The sequence below is a fragment of the Macaca mulatta genome, chromosome 9, assembly GCF_049350105.2.
Source record: "Macaca mulatta isolate MMU2019108-1 chromosome 9, T2T-MMU8v2.0, whole genome shotgun sequence".
NCBI classification, from domain to species: Eukaryota; Metazoa; Chordata; class Mammalia; order Primates; family Cercopithecidae; genus Macaca; species Macaca mulatta.
In genome coordinates this window covers 76,371,301-76,395,802 of record NC_133414.1, presented here as the reverse complement: position 1 = coordinate 76,395,802, position 24,502 = coordinate 76,371,301, and the positions used below count along the sequence as shown (strand labels likewise).

Genomic DNA, 24,502 nt, shown 5'->3' with positions numbered 1-24,502 from the left:
GCAGTGCTTCAGGTCCCATTGTTAATGGCCACGATAGCTCGAGAAGTTATTAATAGCTTAATAACTAAGCTATTAAGGCTTAGTTCCTGAGGGCTCCAGGAAAGTGCTCACTTGACACTGTGCAAAGCTATTTACATACATTTGCTCACTCCTATCAATGATATCAGTTTGGGAACATTATTTTGCACATTCTACAGATAAAGATCCCAGAATTAAAGGTTGTAGCATGCCAAAGATCACACAGCTTGAAGGTGGTAGAGCTGAGAGGTACAAACCTGATGTCGATCTGATGCTGAAGCCTGTGGTCATAACCATCACACATACTGCCTCCCCACCTCTGCAATTAAGCACCAGAATCCATAAAGATCAGTTTTGCTTTTGAGACTTTAGAGAGCAAATATTTCTGGCTTTAAAAAGATCCACCCCCACGGCCGGGCGCTGTGGCTCACACTTGTAATCCCAGCACCTTGGGAGGCTGAGGCGGGCGGATCATTTGAGGCCAGGAGTTCGAGACCACCCTGGCCAACATGGCGAAACCCCATCTCTACTAAAAATACAAAAAAAAAAATTGGCCAGGCGTGGTGGCAGGCGCCTGTAATCCCAGCTACTTGGGAGGCTGAGGCAGGAGAATCACTTGAACCTGAGAGGCAGAGGTTGCAGTGAGCGGAGATCACGCCATCGCACTCCAGCCTGGGTGACGAGTGAAACTCTGTCTCTAAATAAATAAATAAATAAATAAATAAATAAATAATAAAAAAGATCCATCCCTTACCCTGATTAAAGTGTTGTATAATAATTTAGAAAGTAATAATAGTGTCAAACATTTATTAATGCTTTACACTTCCAAAAGGGCCTTCACTTTATTTATTTTTTTTTTTTGGAGACATGGTCTTGCTCTGTTGTCCAGGCTGGAGGGCAGTGGTGCAATCCTTGCTCACTGCAGCCTCCACCTATAGGCTCAGATGATCCTCACAATGTAGCCTCCCGAGTAGTTGGGACTACAGGTGCACACCACCACAACTGGCTAATTTAAACAAAATTTTTTTTTGGTAGAGACAGGGTCTCACTATGTTGCCCAGGCTGGTCTCAAACTCCTGGACTCGAACAATTCTCACACCTTGGCCCCCCAAAGTGCTGGCTTGAGCCACCATGCCCAGCTGACTTCACTTTTTGATCTTCTTAACAACTCTGTAAAATGAGTATGATTATCTTCAGCCTCTCAGGAGGTGAAATTATATCAGAAATGTTACACATTTTAAGATTATATAGCCAAAAAACTCAGGAGTTGAGCTTGGGTTTTAACCCCAAATTTCAATTTTTTTTCCTTCATGGAACTATATAATTTTAGCAACCATAAATATATTAATTACATATTAACTATAAGTGAATTTATTAATTAAATATTAACTTTTTCTCTTCATTTAGCTATGTAATTTTAGCAACCATAAATATATTAATTAACTATTAAGCGTTAATATGTATTAAATATTAACTAATTAAATTTAATTAAATGTATTGATTAAATATTGTTAATTATCATACACATACATGATAATTGCAAGCATGATATTTTGAGTCATTCTTGAGTTTCTGACCAGGCTCTCTTCCAGCCACGTGACTTAGGCAAATTACTACATCACTGAGCCTTCATTTCTGTAATATAGGAATAAGACCTTATCCAAAAGCTTATTTAAAATGATGGTGTGGGCTCCCACGCCTGTAATCCTAGCACTTTGGGAGACCAAGGCGAGTGATTGCCTGAGCTTAGGAGTTCAAAACCGGCCTGGGCAACACGGTGAAACCCCATCTCTACTAAAAATGCAAAAAATTAGCTGGGCATGGTGGCACATGCCTGTAATCTCAGCTACTTGGGAGGCTGAGGCACGAGAATCACTTGAACCTGGGAGGCAGAGGTTGCAGTGAGCCGAGATCACGCCACTGCACTCCAATCTGGGTGACAGAGCAAGACTCTGTCTCAAAAAAATAAAAATAAAATAAGAATAAAATGATGGTGTAGAGCTTGACACACATACATTCTCAATAAATGGTATTTTCCTTGTCCCTTCCCACTTTTACTTGGGATACAATAGGCATACAAAGAAAATAAGTCTGAAACCTCTCTTTGCCTTTTAGAAGCTTATTATTTATTAAGGAACAAGATATCTACATGGTAGCAGTTTAGTTCCTAGTAAACTCTTTGGGAACTAGGAAGAAGAAACAGTCATCTCTTAGATTTGGAATGTGTTGTTTCTACTTAAACAGTCGTTTCTCAATAAAGTGACTGAGGTTTAATTGAAAATCTGCTTTTATGATTAATTCCAACCATTCTGAAAGTTTAAAAAAAATCTTGTATGGAAAAAAATGATAGGCACTTATTGGGCCAGAATTATTATTAACTAGGATAGTTATACCAGTTTTCTTTCTGTTTTTTTTGTTTTTTGTTTCTTGTTTTTTGAGACAGAGTTCTCTGTCACACAGGTTGGAGTGCAGTGGTGCCATCTTGGCTCAGTTGCAACCTCCACCTCCTAGGTTCAAGTGATTCTCCCACCTCAGCTTCCCAAGCTGCAGGACTACATGCTCAGCTAATTTTTGTATTTTTTAGTAGAGATGTGGTTTCGCCCCAGGCTGGTCTTGAACTCCTGAACTCTAGCGATCTGCCTGCCTTGGCCTCCCAAACATCTGGGATTATAGATGTGGAGCCACCGCACCTGGCCTACTTGTTCTTGATTGTTGATTTGATACTCCCTATAAGGCCCAAAAGATGATTCTGTAACTGGAGTCAAGATGAAGTGAATAATGAAGATAATGAAGATAAAATGTATCTGAATGGGAGCAAATTCAAAGCAATTTTTACTTTAGATGTTATAATAATGATAACTTGCTTTGAAGCAGTAACTTTAGTTTTCTACCTAACCATTAAAAATTATAATTGTTGAAGAGAGTTTGGGAAAGGAATGATTTTCAACATACAGCTTAACTTTTTTTTTTTTTTTTTTTTTTTTTTTTGAGACGGAGTCTCGCTCTGTCGCCCAGGCTGGAGTGCAGTGGCGGGATCTCAGCTCACTGCAAGCTCCGCCTCCCGGGTTCACGCCATTCTCCGGCCTCAGCCTCCCGAGTAGCTGGGACTACAGGCGCCCGCCACCTCGCCCGGCTAGTTTTTTGTATTTCTTAATAGAGACGGGGTTTCACTGTGTTAGCCAGGATGGTTTCGATCTCCTGACCTCGTGATCCGCCCGTCTCGGCCTCCCAAAGTGCTGGGATTACAGGCTTGAGCCACCGCGCCCGGCCACAGCTTAACATTTTTTAATGAAAAATTTCAAACATAAACATATAGAGAATAGTATCATGAACTACCTGTCACCCCACATTCAACAGTTAACAAAGTTAAAATGTTTGCTTCATCTATCTTCCTTATCCTTTTGTCTTTTCTTTTTTTTTTTTTTTTTTTTTTGAGAGGGAGTCTCGCTCTATTGCCCGGGCTGGAGTGTAGTGGCGCCATCTCGGCTCACTGCAAGCTCCGCCTCCCGGGTTCACACCATTCTCCTGCCTCAACCTCCCAAGTAGCTGGGACTACAGGTGCCCGCCACAACACCCGGCTAATTTTTCATATTTTTAGTAGAGACAGGATTTCACTGTGTTAACCAGGATGGTCTCGATCTCCTGACCTCGTGATCTGCCCGCCTCAGCCTCCCAAAGTGCTGGGATTACAGGCGTGAGCCACCGTGCCCGGCCTCCTTATCCCTTTCTTAACTTCTCTGTGCCTGTCTGTGAAATAAGGAAAGCAAAACCGCAGATACTGCCATTTCACCCCTATATATGTCATTATGTATCTCTAAAAATTATGGACATTTTTGTATGTAGTCATAGTGCTATTATTAAATTTAATGATATTTCTTTATCATCTAATTGTCAATTCATAGATTTCCCTGGCAGACTAAAAAAATGTCTTAAGTCTCTATTTCATAGCTTGAATTTGTATTTATGATCCTTTCCACTTTTTCAAAGACAAACTCTTGGTTGTAGATCACTGAATGAGAGACATACAGATGACTCTGCACAAATTGATCTCCACTATTTGAGAAACAATTTAAAGTGCGAGCTCCACTGACTGGACTCTTAGCTTTATCTTTATATAGAACAATGGTACAATTCACTAAAATCTCCAACTCTTCATTTCCTTCTAGAGGCCTTCCTCTGAGAGCCAGACTACTAGGATTTGAATCTTGGCTTCATCACTTACTAACCATGTGACCTTAAGCAGGTTACTTAATCTTTCTGTGCCTTAGTTTCCTTTGAAATAAGAGTATTTGAGATTTATGACATACATTTGCATATTAAAGACCTGGAAGACCTCTTGTAAAGACCTGTGTAACTTTGTTTAACCTATTACAGTTGCTAAATTTATTTGACTACAGAATTTTGTGAGGAAAGTCTACCGTAGATTACTAGGAACATATATTGATTGACCCCATAGATTACTGGAACATATAATGATTGACCCCATAGCTTAATCCAGTGCACACATTGGAGTCTCTAGAGCAGCAATATTCAATACGAATATGATAAAAGCCACATATGAAATTTAAAATTTTCAGGTGGTCACATTAAAAAAGGTGAAATTGGCCAAGTGCAGTGGCTCATGTCTTGAATCCCAGAACTTTGGGAGGCGGAGGTAGGAGGATCATTTGAGGCCAGGAGTTAGAGACCAGCCTGAGCAACATAGCAAGATCCCCATCTCTAAAAAAAATTAAAAATTAAATAATTGGCCAAGTGTGGTGATGAGCACCTGTAGTCTCAGCTACACAGGAGGCTGAGACAGAAGAATCCTTTGAGCCCAGGAAGTCAAGGCTGCAGTGAGCTATGACCACACCACTGTACTCCAGTTTGGACAACACAGCAAGACCCCATCTCAAAAAATAAAATAAAAGTGAAATTTTTTTACCTTTTTAATTTGAAATAATTATACACTCACAGGAAGTTGTAAAAGTAGTACTAAGAGTCCCATGAACCCTTCACTCATCTTCCCCCAATGATGACATCTTATGTAACTGTGGTATAATTTCAAAGCCAGGAAACTGACATTGGTACAATACTGTTAACTAGACCTACAGACCTTATCCAGTTTTTACATCCGCTCCTATGCATGGGTATATGTGTACATAGTTCTTTCTATGCAAGTTGGTCCCATTTACAGATTACTGCAAATATGACTATAAATCAAGATAGCTGTTTCATCACCACCAAGGAACTTCACTGGGTATCCCTATCCCTTTATAGTTATATCCACTCTTGTCTTCATCCATGGCAACTATTAATCTGTTCTCTACCACTATAGTGTTGTCCAATATACCATTATATAAATGGCCCTTAAACAATGCAGGGGTTAGGGGTATCAACCCCCTGTACAGTAAAACATCCACGTTTAACTTTTGACTCCCCCAGAACTTAACTACTAATAGCCTACTGTTACCTAGAAGCCTTACCAATAACATAGTCAACACAAAAATAGACTGGTAGTTACGCATATTTTACACATTCATGACATACCTTTTTCTGAAATGTTTTCGATATTTCTAGGTTACATGGTTCATCTGTTGAGTTTCTTCAAATTGTTGCAAATCTCCAAAAAATTTTCCAATATATTTATTGAAAAATTCTGCATATAAATGGGCTCACACAGTTTAAACGTGTGTTGTTCAAGGTAAACTGTAGTATTTAATGGTTTTTTGTATTGGCTTTGGCTTTTTGCACTAAAAAGCATGGTGCTCTTGAGATCCATCCAAGTTGTTGCATGTATCAATAGTTTATTTCTTTTTATTGCTGAATAATATTCCATTATGTGGAAATATCAATGTTAAAGGACATTTGAGTTGTTTCCAGTTATTTTTTTCAATTGTAAATAAAGCTGTTGTGAACATTTGTATACAGATTTTTGTATGAATGTAAGTTTTCATTTCTCTAGGCATAATGCCCAAGAGTGCAACTGCTAGGGCTCTGGGTAAATGCATATGTTTAGTTTTATTAGAAACTGTCAAACTATTCCAGAATGGCGATACCATTTGACATTCCTGCCAGCAATGTATGAGACATCCGGTTTCTCCACATCCATGCCTGCATTTTTTGTTATCATTATTTTTAATTTTAGCTGTTCTAATTGATGTGTGGTGATATCTACTACATTTTCAACTTGTAGTGACATTAATTTTAAGAATATATTTTGTTTAACCCAATATATCCAAAATATTATCATTTTAATATGTAATCAAGATAATATAATTAGGCCGGGCGCGGTGGCTCATGCCTGTAATCCCAGCACTTTGGGAGGTCGAGGTGGGCGGATCACGAGGTCAGGAGATCGAGACCATCCTGGTTAACACGGTGAAACCCCATCTCTACTAAAAATACAAAAAATTAGCCGGGCGTGATGGTGGGCGCCTGTAGTCCCAGCTACTCGGGAGGCTGAGGCAGGAGAATGGTGTGAACCCAGGAGGCAGAGCTTGCAGTGAGCCAAGATCACGCCACTGCACTCTAGCCTGGGCGACAGAGCAAGACTGTCTCAAAAAAAATAAAAAATAAAAAAGATAATATAATTAATGAGGTATTGCAAATTCTTCTTGAAATCCAATATGTTTTACACTTAAAACACAATTCTGACTAGCCACATTTTAACCACTGGTGGCTACCATATCAAACAGTGCAGTTCCAGAGCAGAGGAAGTAGGTGACTCTAACATCTAGATTAAATTATTGAATTGTATGTATTTTTTTATAGAGGAAATATAACTTTGTTTTGTGTTTCATAGGAAAGGAATAACAAAACATGCTCTTAACCATCGTCCCCCTCCTGAGAAACTGGAGGACGTTTCCCCCACCAGTGACAGTCATGAGAAAGACACAAGTTCCCAAAGGTAATAACACTTTTGCATTTGCTCATGGCAACGGTTTTGTTTTTTGGCTTAGGATTGGTGTCAAGCCTGGTGCTACTGAAAACAAAGCAAGAATTTTTGTCATGTTTTCAGTACCATTTAGTTTTCATTCTGAAACAGCTAATGAGAACATCATACATATTTTCATAACCTTTGAGAGGTAGTATTATAAAGTAGTTAAGAACATGGATAATCTGCCATGGGATTAGAGTGAAAAAACAAACAAACAAACAAAAAACAGAACATGGAGCGCGGTACTTATAATCCCAGCACTATGGGAGGCCAAAAGGTGGGAGGATCATTTGAGCCTAGGAGTTTAAGACCAGCATGGGCAACATGGCAAACCCCATCTCTACAAAAACAACAACAACAACAAAAAAAACATAGCCAAGTGTGGGGATGTGCACTTGTGGTCCCAGCTACTACGGAAGCTGATGTGGGAGGATTGCTTGAGCCCAGAAGGTCAAGGCTGTGTTTACACATATAATTAGGCTGGGCGCAGTGGCTCATGCCTGTAATCCCAGCATTTTGGGAGGCTGAGGCGGGTGGATCATGAGGTCAGGCCTCTGTCTTGGTTCACTGCAAGCTCTGCCTCCCGGGTTACACTTAGTGGTGTAAACACTGTGTTTACTTACTATACTCCAGCCTAGGTGAAAGAGCGAGACCTTGTTTCAAGAAAAAACATAAATTGGTCCAGTGCAGTGGCTCACACCTGTAATCCCAGCAGTTTGGGAGGCCGAGGCAGGTGGATCACAAGGTCAGGAGATCGAGACCATCCTGGCTAACATGGTGAAACCCCGTCTCTACTAAAAATACAAAAAAATTAGCCGGGCATGGTGGTGGGTGCCTGTAGTCCCAGCTACTCGGGAGGCTGAGGCAGGAGAATGGTGTGAACCTGGGAGGCAGAGCTTACAGTGAGCCGAAATCACGCCACTGCACTCCAGCCTGGGCTACAGAGCAAGGCTCCATCTCAAAAAAAAAAAAAAAAGAAAGAAAAAATACAAATTAAATAAATATTAGAGCAAGATTATAAAAAACAAACAATAAAATAGCATAACATAAATAAAAAAGAACATGGACTCAGGAGGAGTCCAACATCTGATTTTTAATCCTGGTCCTGTAAATTATTAGCTGAGTAACATTGGGCAAATTACTTACCTGATAATAGTATATCTTATAGCAGCAGTCCCCAACATTTTTGGCACCAGGGACCGGTTTTGTGGAAGATAGTTTTTCCATGAACTGTGTGGTGGGGTGAGGGATGGTTTCAGGATGATTCAAGTGCATTACATTTATTATATACTTTATTTCTATTATGTTTACATTGTAATATATGATGAAATAATTATACAACTCACCATAATGTAGAATCAGTGGGAGCCTTACAGCTTGTTTTCCTGCAACTAGACAGTTCCATCTGGGGATGATGGGAGACAGTGACAGATGATCAGGCATTAGATTCATTAGATTCCCATAAGGAATGCACAACCTAGATCCCTTGCATGAGCAGTTCATACTCCTGTGAGAATCTAATGCCACCACTGATATGACAGAAGGCAGAGCTCAGGTGGTAATGTGAGCCATGGGGAACTGCTGTAAATACAGATGAAGCTTCATGCACTCACCCCCTACTCACCTCCTACTCTGCAACCCAGTTCCTAACATTGGTCTGTGGCCTCAGGGTTCGGGACCCCGTCTTATAGGATGTTGCAAATATTAATGAGATAATGTATGTAAAACTTGGCACAATGCTTGGCATGTAATAAACGCTGAGTAAATATTAGCTGTAGTTATTTTAAGTAATAGAACAGGAAAGATGGTTCTTCAGTCTCTCAGAACTTCATTAGTGTCTGAGATGCAATGTGTGATAAAAAAAAATATTGTATAATCATAGGCTGGGTGTAATGGCTCACACCTGTAGTTTCAGCACTTTGTGAGCCCAAGGCGGGTGGATTGCTTGAACTCAGGAGATCAAGACCAGCCTGGGCAATATGGCAAAACTCTATCTCTAACAAAAATACAAAAAAAAAAAAAAAGGGCTGGTCACGGTGGCTCACACCTGTAGTCCCAGCACTTTGGGAGGCCAAGGTAGGCAGATCACTTGAGGTCAGGAGTTCAAGACCAGCCTGGCCAACATGGCAAAACCCAGTCTCTACTAAAAATACAAAAATTGGCTGGGCATGGTGGCTCACACCTGTAGTCCCAGCTACCCGGGAGGCTGAGGCAGGAGAATCACTTGAACCCAGGAGGAGGGGGTTGCAGTGAGCCGAGATCATGCCACTGCACTCCAGCCTGGGCAACAGAGTGAGACTCCATCTCAAAAAAAACAAAAACAAAAGTACAAACAAAATTAGCCAGCCATGGTGGCACGCACCTGTAGTCCCAGCTACTTGGGAAGCTAAAGAGGGAGAATCACTTGAACCCAGGAGGCAGAGGTTGCAGTGAGCTGAGTTTGCACCACTGCATTCCAGCCTGGGTGACAGAGCGAGACCCTGTCTCAAAAAATAAAAAATAAAAAGTGCCATACAAGATCAGATACTACTATTAGCATTTTTGAAATGTCTTTAGTTGTCAAGAGTATGTTATAAGCTGGGTACGGTGGCTCACGCCTGTAAATCCAAGTACTTTGGGAGGCCGAGGTGGGCAGATTGCCTGAGCTTAGGAGTTCAAGACCAGTCAGGGCAACATGGTGAAACCCCTTCTCTACTAAAATGCAAAAATAAGCTGGATGTGGTGGTGCACACCTGTATTCCCAGCTATTTGGAGGCTAAGGCAAGAGAATCATTTGAATCCAGGAGGCTGAGGTTGCAGTGAGTCAGTATCGTGCCACTGCACTCTAGCCTGGGTGACAGCATGAGATTCTGTCTCAAAAAAAAAAAAAGAGTATGTCATAGGTGAGATGAAGTATTCATTGTAAACTATGACTAGAATTATTTGGGATGACGCCATCAATTCTATAGGAATTAGGACTTTTCCATGATGCTCGAATTTCAAGCTCTTCATTTATTTTTGCCTATGTGGATATATTTGTACACATGTTTATCACCTAGTAAGTTACTGAGTAGTTAATGCTACAGAAACTTGAGGACATATGAAAAATTTTCTTTTTTCTCTCCTTTTGTGCCTTTAGCAAGTCTGACATCACAAGAGAATCATCTTTTACATCAGCCGACACTGGGAATTCACTGTCTGCTTTTCCAAGTTATTCAGGCGCAGGGATATCTACTGAAGGAAGCTCGGACTTCTCCTGGGGATATGGTGTGAGTTGTATGTTATCAGTCTGATGGAGTGCTTGGGAGACGATTCTGGGAGTTAGGATTTGTCAGTATATTTCATTCTTTCACTCTCCTGCATTGTTTCTTTACATTTATCATACTTCATAATAGCTGTAAAGAAGCATCATTTCTCATCTTCTTTCAGTATTTGCTTTGTTTTACTGATATAGTAGTTGAGCCTTAGACATGCTAAGTGTTCAACTTAAACAGTTGCAGGTTGGTGGGGCGCGGTGGCTCACGCCTGTAATCCCAGCACTTTGGGAGGCCAAGGCGGGCGGATCACCTGAGGTGGGGAGTTTGAGACCAGACTGACCAACATGGAGAAACCCCGTCTCTACTAAAAATACAAAATTAGCCGGGTGTGGTAGCGCATGCCTGTAATCCCAGCTACTCTGGAGGCTGAGGCAGGAGAATGGCTTGAACCCGGGAGGCGGAGGTTGCTGTGAGCCGAGATCGCACCATTGCGCTCCAGCCTGGGCAACGAGCAAAACTCCCATCTCAAAAAAAAAAAAGAAAACAGTTGCAGGTTAATATGGATTTGGGCTCTGGGTCTATTCCTTTTGCCATGCTCAGTCCACTAATGTATGTCTTTACCACTAATGTTACCTTGTTGTTTAAAATGTTTTTGAAAGTTTATTATTAAGCCATTATAGCCTGGGAAAATATTTATGATATATTGGTAATGAAAACAAACAGGTTATAAATCATATGTGTAGTGTCACTCTAATTTTGTTTTATGTATATTCTTGCCTATATTAGTGAAAAGGACGAAGAATATTTACTCAAAATATTGTTCAGTTATTAATTAGGTGATGAGATGAGTGATTTTTACTTCTTTACTTATTTTTGGCTATTTCCCATTATAAAATGTTATTTTTAAAAGACCAACAACCCTAAAAATTTTTTAAACACAATTTTTATGCATAATTTTATCACCTTGATGCAAGATGCAATAGACATTTTTATTTCTTGTGGTTTTTCTTTTGGAACCTAGTCTCGCTCTGTTGCCAGGCTGGAGTACAGTGGTACGATCTTGGCTCAATGCAACCTCTGCCTCCCGGGTTCAAGCCATTCTCCTGCCTCACTCTCCTGAGTAGCTAGTACTACAGGCATGCATCACCATGCCCAGCTAATTTTTGTCTTTTTAGTAGAGACGAGGTTTCATCATGTTGGCCAGGATGGTCTCTATCTCTCGACCTTGTGATCTGCCCGCCTCAGCCTGTCAAAGTACTGGGATTACAGGTGTGAGCCACCACTCCCAGCCAACATTTTTATTTCTATATCTTTTTTTCAATCTGTATTTACTTTGGCTTAGTTATAATCATGATGTACATGTAGTATTATGCTGTATTTTTTCACCTAATGTTTTATAAACACTTTTCCACAATACTGATTTTATACAATATTATTGTTAGGATCTTTCTTTCTTTCTTTTCTTTCTTTCTTCTTTCTCTGTCACCCAGGCTGGAGGACAGTGGCACTATCATAGCTCACTGCAGCCTCAAACTCCTGGGCTCAAGCCATCCTTCTGCCTCAGCTTCCTGAGTAGCTGGGACCACAGGTGCATGCCACCACACCCTGCTATTTTTTTTAAGAGGTGGGATCTGGAACTCCTAGCCTCAAGCAGTTCTCCCACCTCAGCCTCCCAATGTGCTGAGGTTATAGGCATGAGCCACTGCACCCAGCCAGAAACCTGCTTTATTTTTTTTTTAAACAAAAAGCCTGCTAATTGTTAAAACCTATTTACATTACACTGAGTTATTTTCTAATCATTTTGAATGTATATATACTTTCCTTATATAGTTGTATGATACATGTACATACTATTTTGTGGCCTATTTTTTTCATTTACCGTCATTTCATATAGATATTTACTACCTCCACACTGGTCAATCTGAATGTTATATGATATTTTCCTGTCTTGATATATCATAATTGGATCTTTCCCTTATTATCTGATGCTTGGGTTTTCACGGTTTTTTTTTTTTTTCATTCAATAAATATTTATTGAGCATGGTTGTTTTCCCTGTACTTGGCCTTGGGAATATGGGGTGAGTGAGACTTACATTATTCAATGGTCTAATGAGGGAGATTTTCAAAAGTAAGTACAAAAGGTGATAAGCGCTCTAAGGAAGATGATAAGGTGCTGAAATAGAACATTATCAGGGGGATTCACTTTAGATAGGGATCTCAGGTAAGGTAGACCTGAGACTTGAAGACAGAAGAGCTAGCCATGTGAAGAGTGAGGAAAAGACTTTTCCAGACAGGTAACCAGCAGCATATGCAAAAGCCCAAGGAGGAGAAGAGCTTCATGTTTCCAAGGGAAAGTTTTTGGTGTATTCTTGGAAGTGATAAAAGGTCAGGATGGTTGGATGATGGAAAACCAGGGGGAGGAAAGCACAAACGAGATCAGAGAGGTAGGCGGGACTAGATCATCAGGGCCCTGCAGGCCAAAGAATTTAAACTGTATTCTAATAATTAGATGCCTCATCCGGAAGATTTAGTGTACTGACTATATATTTCCATTAGGTCTCTCTATATTATTATTAGTATCTCTTTATAACTTATAAATGTCATACAGATGTTTCCCATATCCTTGCTTTCCTTTTGGCATTTATAGACTAACAAGTTTTTAAAATATATTCACATGTAACCATCTTACTTTTGATCTTCATTTCTTCACTAGTCAGGATTTTATCTTTAGAAAAATTGAATGTTGGCCAGGCGCGGTGGCTCAAGCCTGTAATCCCAGCACTTTGGGAGGCCGAGACGGGCGAATCACGAGGTCAGGAGATCAAGACCATCCTGGCTAACACGGTGAAACCCCGTTTCTACTAAAAAGTACAAAAAACTAGCCGGGCGAGGTGGCGGGCGCCTGTAGTGCCAGCTACTCCAGAGGCTGAGGCAGGAGAATGGCTTAAACCCGGGAGGCGGAGCTTGCAGTGAGCTGAGATCCGGCCACTGCACTCCAGCCTGGGTGACAGAGCCAGACTCCGTCTCAAAAAAAAAAAAAGAAAAATTGAATGTTATGATATTCTTTTTTATGGCTTAAAACAAAATCCGTCACTTCAGGCATTTATCCTTTGAATTACAAACAATCCAATTGCACTCTTTTAGTTATTTTTAAATGTACAATTAAGTTATTATTGACTATAGTCACCCTTTGTGCTATTAAATAGTAGGTCTTATTCATTCTATTATTTTTGTACCTAATAACCACCCCATCTCCCCAATTCTCACCCCCCACTACCCTTCCCAGCCTCTGGTAATCATAAATTTCATTAATTTCTACCCTGATCTTTATTATTTATTTTGAGTTTGGTTTGCTCTTGCTTTGCTTTTCTAGTTCTTTTTTTTTTTTTTTTTTTTTTAGATGGAGTCTCGCATTCGTCACCCAGGCTAGAGTGCAGTGGTGTGATCTCGACTCACTGCAAGCTCCACCTCCTGGGTTCATTCATTCTGCCTCAGCCTCCCAAGTAGGTGGGACTACAGGCACCCGCTACCACGCCCAGCTAATTTTTTGTATTTTTTTTAGAAGAGATAGGGTTTTACTGTGTTAGCCAGGATGGTCTCGATCTCCTGACCTCATGATCCTCCTGTCTTGGCCTCCCAAAGTGCTGGGATTACAGGCATGAGCCATTACACCCAGCTGCTTTTCTAGTTCTTTAAGATGTATCATTAGATTTTTCATTTGAAGTTTTTTCTCTTTTTTGATGTAGGCACTTACAGCTATAAATTTCCCTCCTAGTATTGCTTTTGCTGTTTCCTATAGGTTTGGATATGTTGTGTTTCTAGTATCTTTTGTTTCAAAAACTTTTTCCGTCTCCTTAATTTCTTCATTGACCCACTGGTCATTCAGGAGGATCTTGTGTAATTTCCGTGTAGGTTTGGATATGTTGTGTTTCTAGTATCTTTTGTTTCAAAAAATTTTTCAGTCTCCTTAATTTCTTCATTGACCCACTGGTCATTCAGGAGGATCTTGTGTAATTTCCGTGTGTTTATAAGTTTTCAAAATTCCTCTTATTATTAATTTCTAGTTTTGTTCCATTGTGAGCAGAGAAGATACTTGATATTATTTCAGTTTTTTTGGTCTTAAGACTTGTGTCGTGACCTAACATGTGGTCCATCCTTGAGAATGATCCATGTGCTGAGGAAAAGAATGTGTATTCTACAGCTGTTAGACGAAATGTTCTGTAAATATGTTAGATCCATTTGGCCTATAGTGCAGATTAAGTATGATGTTTCTTTTCTTTTTTTTTTTTTTTTGTCTCGCTCTGTCACCCAGGCTGGAGTGCAGTGGCGCGATCTCCGCTCACTGCAAGCTCTGCCGCCTCCCAGGTTCACGCCATTCTCCTGCCTTGGCGTCCCAAGAAGCTGGGACTACAGGCGCCTGCCACCACGCCCGGCTAATTTTTTTGTAGTTTTTAGTAGAGATGGGGTTTTACTGTGTTCGCCAGGATGGTCTTAATCTCCTGACCTCGTGATCCACCCACCTCAGCCTCCCAAAGTGCTGGGATTACAGGCGTGAGCCACCACGCCTGGCCAAGTGTGATGTTTCTTTGTTGATTTTGTCTGGAAAATCTGTGCAATGCTGAAAGTGGGGTGTTGAAGTCTCCAACTCTTATTGTATTGGTACCTATCTCTCTCTCTAGCTCTCATAATATTTCCTTTATATATCTGGGTGCTCCAGTGTTGGGTTCATATATATTTAAAATTGTTATATCTTCTTACTGAATTGATCTCCCTTTATCATTATATAGTGACCTTCTTTATCTCTTCTTATAGTTTCTGTCTTGAAATCGATTTTGTCTGATACAAGTATAGCTACTTGTGCTCTTTTTTGGTTTCCATGAGCATGCAATATCTTTTTCCATCCCTTTATTTTCAGTCTGTGTGTGTCTTTATAGGTGAAGTGTGTTTCTTGTAAGCAACAGATCAATGGGTCTTGTTTTTTCATCCGTTTCCCCAGTCTGTGTCTTTTTTTTTTTTTTTTAATGGAGTTTAGCTCTTGTAGCCCAGGCTGGAGCACAATGGCACAATCTTGGCTCACTGCAACCTCTGCCTCCTAGGTTCAAGTGATTCTCCTGCCTCAGCCTCCTCAGTAGCTGGGATTACAGTTTTGCACCACCATGCCTGGTTAATTCTTGTATTTTTAGTAGAGACGGGATTTTGCCTTGTTGGCCAGGCTGGTCTCAAACTCCTGACCTCAAGTGATCCACCCACCTTAGCCTCCCAAAGTGTTAAGATTACAGGGGTAAGCCACTGCACCCAGCCTTGCTGCATGACTTTCTAGGTTAGAAAGCAACACAGCTTCTGGCTGGCTCTTTCCATCTCTCTCTTCTGAATGGTGGACTTCAGAATCCAGCCATCATATTGCAAGGAAGTTCAGACCACATGAAAAGGCTCATATAGAGAGGAATTAAAGCCCCAGTTGAGAGCCAGCATCAGCTGCCAGACATGTGAGTAAATGAGCATTAAGATGTTTTCAGCTCCCAGCCTTTGAGTCTTCTGACTAAGGCCTCAGATATTGTGGAGCAGAGATAAGCCATTCCTGCTATGATCTATATAAATTTCTGACCCATATAAATCCAGAGAGATAATACATGATTATTGTTGTTTTAAGCCGTTAAGTTTTGCAGTAATTTGTTACACTGCCAGAGTAACTGAAGCACTCCTCTCATGCTGCTTAAGGTCATAAAAACTGCTTAGGCACTCTCTTACCTCTCTTGGGCTCCTGTCGCACACCAGGCCTTCCTCCTGTACAGATACCCACCTGTTGTCTCTAGCTCCCTGCCTGGGGACAATTTTCTGACTGTGTAAAAGTGAACTAGAGTCCAAGCAAAGCAATGGTGGCCCCACTGTGCTGAGGAGCAGAGACCAGAGTTCAGGGCAGAAGAAGAGAAGAGAACCAGAAATTAATTAACGGGTGAATATAAAAGTCTATATTTTTTGTCTGATTTCTTTAAAGGACAACTGACTGATTAAAGCAAAATATATGCTTGTATTTCATATGTGTGTGATATATAAAGTGTGTGCTGAAATGTGTCTAAAATGTATAAAGAGGGAGTTTATATTTGTAAAAGTAAATATAGCTCAAATAATGGGTGACTATAAGTGGAATTATACTTCTATAAGGTTATTACATTTGTGGATTATTGTAAAATTATTCAAGAAATTAAATGGGCAGGGCACGGTGGCTCAAGCCTGTAATCCCAGCACTTTGGGAGGCCGAGACGGGCGGATCACGAGGTCAGAAGATCGAGACCATCCTGGCTAACACGGTGAAACCCCGTCTCTACTAAAAAAATACAAAAAACTAGCCGGGCAAGGTGGTGGGCGCCTGTAGTCCCAGCTACTCGGGAGGCTGAGGCAGGAGAATGGCGTAAACCCGGGAGGCGGAGCTTGCAGTGAGCTGAGATCCGGCCACTGCACTCCAGCCTGGGTGACAGAGCCAGACTCCATCTCAAAAAAAAAAAAAAAAAGAAATTAAATGATATAATTTTTACACAGAGAAAGCTCTAGGCCCAAGTGAATTCTCTCATCCATTTGTGGAAGAAATAACATGATGCAAACTTTTTTCCAAAAAGTATAAGGAATACTTCTCAATTCAGTTTATAATAAGGTCAGCAGAGTCTTGATGCTAAAACCTGAGAAAGACAATGTAATAACAGAAAATTATGAAGTGGGACTTTTAGTATCAGAGTAAGTAGCTTGGCAAATACTCCTCCCCAAAAGCAACAATGAAACTGGATAAAATGGTAAGGTGCAACTATTTAAAGGGTTTGCAAATTGACAAAAAGCATATAATAAATAAAGAAGCAATTATTCATGAAAACCAGTAGAACTTTGGGTTAAGAACAGTGAGAGTCTATTCAACTACAGAGGGACAAGCTGTGAAAATTAGCAGCTTCACTGTTGGAGAAGGCTCAGTAGGTTTGGAGTGAACCTGGAGAGACCCTAGGCCCAACAGCATGTAGGTAACAGTAGTAAACTTGATGGGAAGAACAGTTGCTCAGATAGCTTGAGGTTTTAGTCCTGGCTGGGACAAACAATGGATTGGCAAACTATCCAGGAATTTATTAAGGATATCTGGGAAATAAGACGGTCACAGGAGGCCTTGATAAGCTTTCCATACATCCACGCAGGACTGACCAAGCTATCTACATATCCCTAGCTGACCGTGAGTCAGCTTGCAAGTGCAGAGAAGCAAGAGGGCATCCAGAAACTAAAAGCAGATGCAAAAACTGCTTGAATTTGAACTAAGACAAAATAAACTTTAAAAGAAAAAATACTATTAGAAACAAAGAGGGACATTTTATAATGATAAAAGGGTCAATTCAGGAAAATAGAGCAGTTATAAATGTAACATCTAATAACCAAGTCTTAAAGTTCCTGAAGCAAAAAAATAACTGAATGGAAAGGAGAAACACTGTAGCAATTATAGCTGGAAACTTTAATACCCAACTCTCAATACTTGTAGACCACCTAGACAAAAAATCAGCAAGGATATTAAATACCTGAACAATACTATCAACCAACCTGACCTAACTCACATCCTACCTAGTGACAGCAGTATAGATACTCTTCAAGCATACATAAAACAAGTTTTTTTAACTATAAAAAGATGTAAATTATACAAGGTATGTTCTCCAACCACCTTGGAATTAAATTATAAATCAACAACATACATTTGGGATATCCTCAAATATTTGGCAATTAAACATCACTCTTCTAAATAACACGGGTTGAAAAAGGAATCTATAAGAGAAATTAGAAAATATTTTGAACTGAATGAAAAGGGAAAAGCAAAATATCAAAATTTATGGGATGCAGCTAGGAGGAAATGAATAGCTTTAAATGCCTACAGAAAAACAGGGAGGTCTCAGTAATATAAGTTTCTACCATAACAAACTAAAGAAAACAAACTAAATCCAAAGCAAAGCAGAAAGAAGGAAATAATACAGATAAGATAAAAATTAATAAAACAAAAAAGAGAAAATAAAGTCAAAAGTTGTTTCTTTGGAAAGAAGTCAGTAAATTGACAAATCTTTAGTTTGTTTGATCAAGAAAGAAGAGAGATTGACATGATCAGGAATGAAAGAGAGGGCATAACTCAACTCTACAGAAAGTACTAAGAGAATTCAGTAAACAACTTAATGCTAACAAATTAGATAACTTAGATGTAATGGACAAATCCCTACAAAGACATAAATTAACAAATTGACTTACACAGAAATTTAAAATTTAGATAGAGCCATACCAATGTAATTGGGTTATTTCTATCTATGTAATTTCTATTTAAATAAACTAAATTAATAATTAAAAATCTTTCGACTGATCACAGTGGCTCCTACCTGTAATCTCAGCACTTTGGGAGGCAAGGAGGGAGGATCACTTGAACCCAGGAGTTCAAGACCAGCCTGAGCAATATAGTGAGACCCCCATCTCTACAAAAACTAAAAAATTAGCCAAGTATGGTGGCACGTGCCTTTAGTCCCAGCTACTTGCGAGGCTGAGATGGGAGAATCGCTTGAGCCTGGGAGGTCAAGGCTGCAGTGAGCCATGGTCACACCACTGCACTACACTGGGCAACAGAGTGAGTCTGTCTCAACAAACAAACAAACAAAAAATCTTCCCACAAAGAAATCCAGGCACAGATGGGCTAGTAAATTCTATCAAATATTTAAATTCTAGTAAACTCTATCAAATATTTAAAGAAGAAATAATAACAATATTTCAGACTCAGAAAATCAAGGAACATTTTCCAATTCATTCTATGAGACCAGTAATACCCTGATACCAAAACCAGACAAAGACAAGAAAAGAATTCTTTATATAAGAGATTCTAAGGAATAGAAAGAAAAAAAGAAAAAAATTAGAACTGATATATGAATTTAACAAGGCCACAAGGTCCAAGGTCAATATGTAAAAATCAATTTATTTCTATATACACTTAAATATTTAAGAAGAAATAATACCAATCCCTCACAAACTCTTTCAGGAAAGAAAGAACAGTTCCTACCTAATTCATTCTATGAAGCCAGTATGACCTTGATATCAAAGTCAGTCATCACAAGAACACTACAAACCAGATGCCTCTTGAAATTAGACACAAAAACTTTATTAGCCAACCAAATCCAATTACATAAAAGGATTATTTACCCTGACCAAGTGGGTAAATAGGATTTATCCCAGGAATGCACGACTGGCTCAACATTAGAAAAACAACTCTTCATCTGGGTAGACAGACGTTGAAAAAAAGAAAAACAACTAATTTAATACATTATATTAATAGAATAAAGGACAAAAATGACATGATCATCTTAATAGTAACATAGAAAAAACCATTTGACAAAATCTAACACCCATTCATAATAAAACACTCAACATACAAGAAATAAAAGAGAATTTAATCAACCTGAAAGGCTGGGCATCTACAAAAAACTTAGAACTAACGTTATTATATGTAGCAGGAAAAGACTGGATACTTTCCCCTTACGATTTAGAACAAGGGAGGCTGGGCGCGGTGGCTCAAGCCTGTAATCCCAGCACTTTGGGAGGCCGAGACGGGCGGATCACGAGGTCAGGAGATCGAGACCATCCTGGCTAACACGGTGAAACCCCGTCTCTACTAAAAAAATACAAAAAACTAGCCGGGCGAGGCGGCGGGCGCCTGTAGTCCCAGCTACTCGGGAGGCTGAGGCAGGAGAATGGCGTAAACCCGAGAGGCGGAGCTTGCAGTGAGTTGAGATCCAGCCACTGCACTCCAGCCTGGGTGAAAGAGCGAGACTCCGTCTCCAAAAAAAAAAAAAAAAAAAAGATTTAGAACAAGGTAAGGATGTCCACTCTTGCCACTTCTATTCAGCATTGTATTACAGGTTCTAGCCAGTGTAAGACAAAGAGGCATTCAAATTGAAGAGGAGGAAATAAAAATGTCTTTATTCACAGATGTCATGATGTAAAAAAAAATCCAGAAAATTTACATTCCCTCTATTACCACCCCCCAAATCTAGTAGAACTAATAAATGAGTTCAGTTAGGTCACAGTATACAAGAGCAATTTACAAAAATATGGTTTTCATACAATGCGATATTTTTCAGCTGGAAAAATGAAAGAAGTTCTGATATATGTTACAACTTGGGTGAACCTTCAAAACATGCTAAGTGAAAGAAGCCAGACATGACACATCACATCTTGTTTGATTCCATTTATATGAATTGCTCAGAAGAGCAATTCCATAGAGACAGAAAGTAGATTATTGGTGGCCAGGGACTGGGCAGAGAGAGGAATGGGGAATGACTGCTAATGGAAACAGTTTCTTTTGAGGGTGATGAAATATTCTAGAATTAAGATATTGGTGATAGTTGCACAACTGCGAATATACTAAAAACACTGAATTTGACAATTTAAAAGGGTGAATTTCATGGTGTGTGAATTCTATCTAAATTTAAAAATTTGTATTTCTACACATTGGCAGTGAACAATCTGAAAATGAAAATTTAAAAATCACAATAGAATAAAAAAAGTTCTTAGCAATTAATTTAACAAAAGCAACACAAGACTTGTACATTGGAAATTTCAAAACATTGCTGAGAGAAATTAAAGAAAATCTAAATAAATGAAGAGACTTCCATGTTCATGAATTGGAAGACAAAATAATAATATGGCATTTCTCCCCAAATTAATCTATGTATCAGTGCACTCTCTATCAAAATCCTAGGAGACATTGTTATAGAAATTGATAAGCTAATCCTAAAATGTATATGAAATTGTAAAGGATCCAGATTAGTAAAAAAAAAAAAAAAAAAAAAATTGAAACAAATAGAAAATTAGAGGACGTATATTACCACATCTCAAAACGTAATATCAAAACATTAGTCAAAACAGTGTGGGCAGGGCGTGGTAGCTCACGCCTGTAATCCCAGCACTTTGGGAAGCCAAGGCGGGTGGATCACCAGAGGTCAGGAGTTCGAGACCAGCCTAGCCAACATGGCGAAACCATGACTCTATTAAAAACACAAAAATTAGCTGGGCACGGTGGTGCAGGCCTGTAGTCCCAGCTACTCTGGAGGCTGAGGCAGGAGAATCACTTGAACCCAGGAGGCGGAGGTTGCAGTGAGCCAGGATTATGCCACTGCACTCCAGCCTAGGCGATAGAGCAAGACTCCATCTCAAAACAACAACAACAACAAAAACAGTATGGTACTGACAAAAATATGGTCATATAGTCAATAGAACAGAATTGAGAATTCAGAAATAAACTCTTACATTTAGGATCCATTGATTTCTGACAAAGGTACAAAGGCAATTCAATAGAGAAAGGATTTCTTTTTCCTAACAAATGTTGCTGGGACAATTGGATGTCCATGTGCAAAAAGATGAATTCACATCATATAAAAATTTTACTCAAAATGAATTATAAACTTAAATATAAGAACAAAAACTATAAATCGTTTAGAAGAAAATGTATAACCAAATCAAGACCTTGGATTAGGCAACAAGTTCATAAATAGGACACACCAAAAGCATAAGCTATGAAAATGGATAAATTTAACTCCTTCAAAATTTACATATTTTTTGCTTTCACATACCTCATTAAGAAATGGAAGGACACCAGCCTGGCCAAGATGGTGAAGCCCTGTCTCTACCAAAAATACTAAAAATTAGCCAGGTGTGGTGACGGGCACCTATAATCCCAGCTACTCTGGAGGCTGAGGCAGAGAATCGCTTGAACCTGGGAGGTGGAGGTTGCAGTGAGCCAAGATCACACCACTGCACTCCAGCCTGGGTGACAGAGAGAGACTCCGTCTCAGAGAAAAAAAAAAAAAGAAAGAAAGAAATGAAAGGACAGATCACAGATTGGGAGATTCCAATATCTGACTTGTATCCAAAGTATATAAAGAGCTCTTAAAACTGCATATTAAAAAGAAAAAAAGAAAAAAGGCTAGGCACAGTGGCTCATGCCTATAACCCCAACACTTTGAGAGGCTGAGGCCAGCAGATCATTTGAGCCCAAGCATTTGAGACCAGCCTAAGCAACAAAGTGAGACCCCCATCTCTAAAAAGTAAATAATAAATAAATAGATAAAAAGGAAAAATAAAAGCTGAAATAATGGGCAAAAGACTTGAAAAGACATTCCATGAAAGAAAAATACATAAATGGCCAAGTAGCATGTAGAAAGATGCTCCATATGATGAATTATAGAGAAAATGCAAATAGAAAACTGGGAAGATAGACCACTCCACATTCACAAAAATTGGTAAAATTAAAAAGACTGACCATACCTAGTACCGGAAAGGATGTGGAGCAGGTTTAACGCTCACACATTTCTGATAGGAGTGCTAAATTGTATATCTATCCTATAAAATAGTTTAGTAATTTCTTTAAACATACATTTATTATGTGACAGCAATTTCACTGCTAGGTATTATCCAAGAAAAATGAAAACATGTCTAGAAAAAGACTTGTACATGAATGTTTATATCAACTTTATTCATAACAAACAATATAAACAAATACTGAAAATAACATAAATGTCCCTTAACAGGGGAATGAATAAACAAATTGCAGCATAGTCTTAAAACAAAATACTTTTCAGCAATAGAATGTAATGAATAATTAATATATGCAATAACATGAATGAACCTCAAAAAGATTCTCCTGAATGAAGACAAACACAAAAAAGTACATCCTGGACAATCCCAATTATATGAAGTTCTAGACCAGACAAAACTAACTTACAGTGATAAAAATAACTCAACATTTTGGAAAACTTCAGCTGCAAAGGAATGTGAGGAGAAATGTTTTATATCTGGAAAGGAATGGTAGTTACTAGGTGAATATTTTGTCAAATCTCATTGTGCTGTACCCTTAAATGTGCGTTTTGCTGAATGTAAATTATTCCTCAGCAAAGTTGATTAAAATTTTAAAGTCCTCAAAGAGTTAAAGGACAAGATAACATCTATTTAAATTATTAGAGGTTTTTAAACAGAGCAGGTAAAGCTATAAACTTAACAGGCAAATATGAAGAACCAGTTAAACATCTTCAAAGTGAATAGCATTTGAAATATCTCAACATATAAAGTAAGCTGGACCCAGTGAAGCAGATAGTAGCGAATTGAATGCTAGAACTAAGAAAATCACCTAGAACCGGGGAACTAAAGACAGAATTTGAAGAGTAGTTAGGAGACATGGAGGATGGATTAAGAAACTACAATATATTTCTGACAGAAATTTTAGAGAATAAGAAAGAGGCAGTATTCAAAGAAGTAGTCACTGATTTTTTTTTTTTTCAGACCTGAAGAAAGATATGTTTGAAAAGCCTATCAGGTGAAAGACAATTTTTTAGAGAGGGGTCTTGCTATATGATCCAGATTGGAACACAATGGCTAGCCACAAGTGCCACCATGGCCCAGTACAACCTCAAACTCTTGGGCTCAAGCAATCCTCCTAACTCTGCTTCCTGATTGATTCACTGGGACTACAGGTGTAGGCCACCATCCCCAGCTTTGGACAAATTAAAAAAAAAAAACTCCCAGATAGATAGATACAATTTTTATTGGGTAGGGGTTGACTTTCATGTTTAGGGTGAAAATACATTATTTTCATCTTATACTTTTAAAAGAAGATACGATTTTTCTCCCACTGGAACACTGGAATGTAAAAGGATGTGTAAATTTAGATGTAGTAGAGGGTAAGCAAGGAATCTGAAAAAATGATCAGATTTGCATTTTGTAACCATCCCTCTGACTGCTTTTTTTTTTTTTTTTTTTAAGAGATGAGGTCTCACTTGGTTACCCAGGCTGGAATGCAGTGGCACAATCATGGCTCACTGCAGCCTCGAACTCCAGGGCTCAAGTAATCCTCCCACCTCAGCCTCCTAAGTTGCTGGGACTATAGGCACAGACCACCATGCCTGGCTAATTTTTTATTTTTGTTAGAGATGGCTGTCTTGTGATGTTGCCCAGGCTGGTCTCAAACTTCTGACCTCAAGTGATCGTCCCCACTTAGCCTCCTGAGTTGCTGAGATTACAGGTGTGAACCTCCATGCCCAGCCCTCTGACTATTCTGGGTTTTTTTGTTTGTTTGTTTTGAGACAGAGTTTCGCTCTTGTTGCCCAGGCTGGAGTGCAATGACACGATCTTGGCTCACCGCAACCTCTGCCTCCCGGGTTCAAGAGATTCTCCTGCCTCAGCCTCCCAAGTAGCTGGGATTACTGGCATGTGCCATCATGCCCAGCTAATTTTGTATTTTTAGTAGAGGCAGGGTTTCTCTATGTTGGTCAGGCTGGTCTCGCACTCC

General features: G+C 39.3%; 1 protein-coding gene across 3 annotated transcripts in view; it reads left to right on the top strand.

Annotated features, from left to right (window-relative positions):
* FAM149B1 (family with sequence similarity 149 member B1) overlaps positions 1–24,502 on the top strand; it is an 81,866-nt gene that overhangs the window by 502 nt on the left and 56,862 nt on the right. For 2 of the 3 annotated variants that reach the window (XM_015147347.2, NM_001261753.1), the window contains 2 exon segments: positions 6,803–6,907; positions 10,056–10,185. In XM_015147347.2, the coding sequence (XP_015002833.1) occupies positions 6,803–6,907; positions 10,056–10,185 (235 nt within the window). 3 annotated transcript variants of the gene reach the window in all.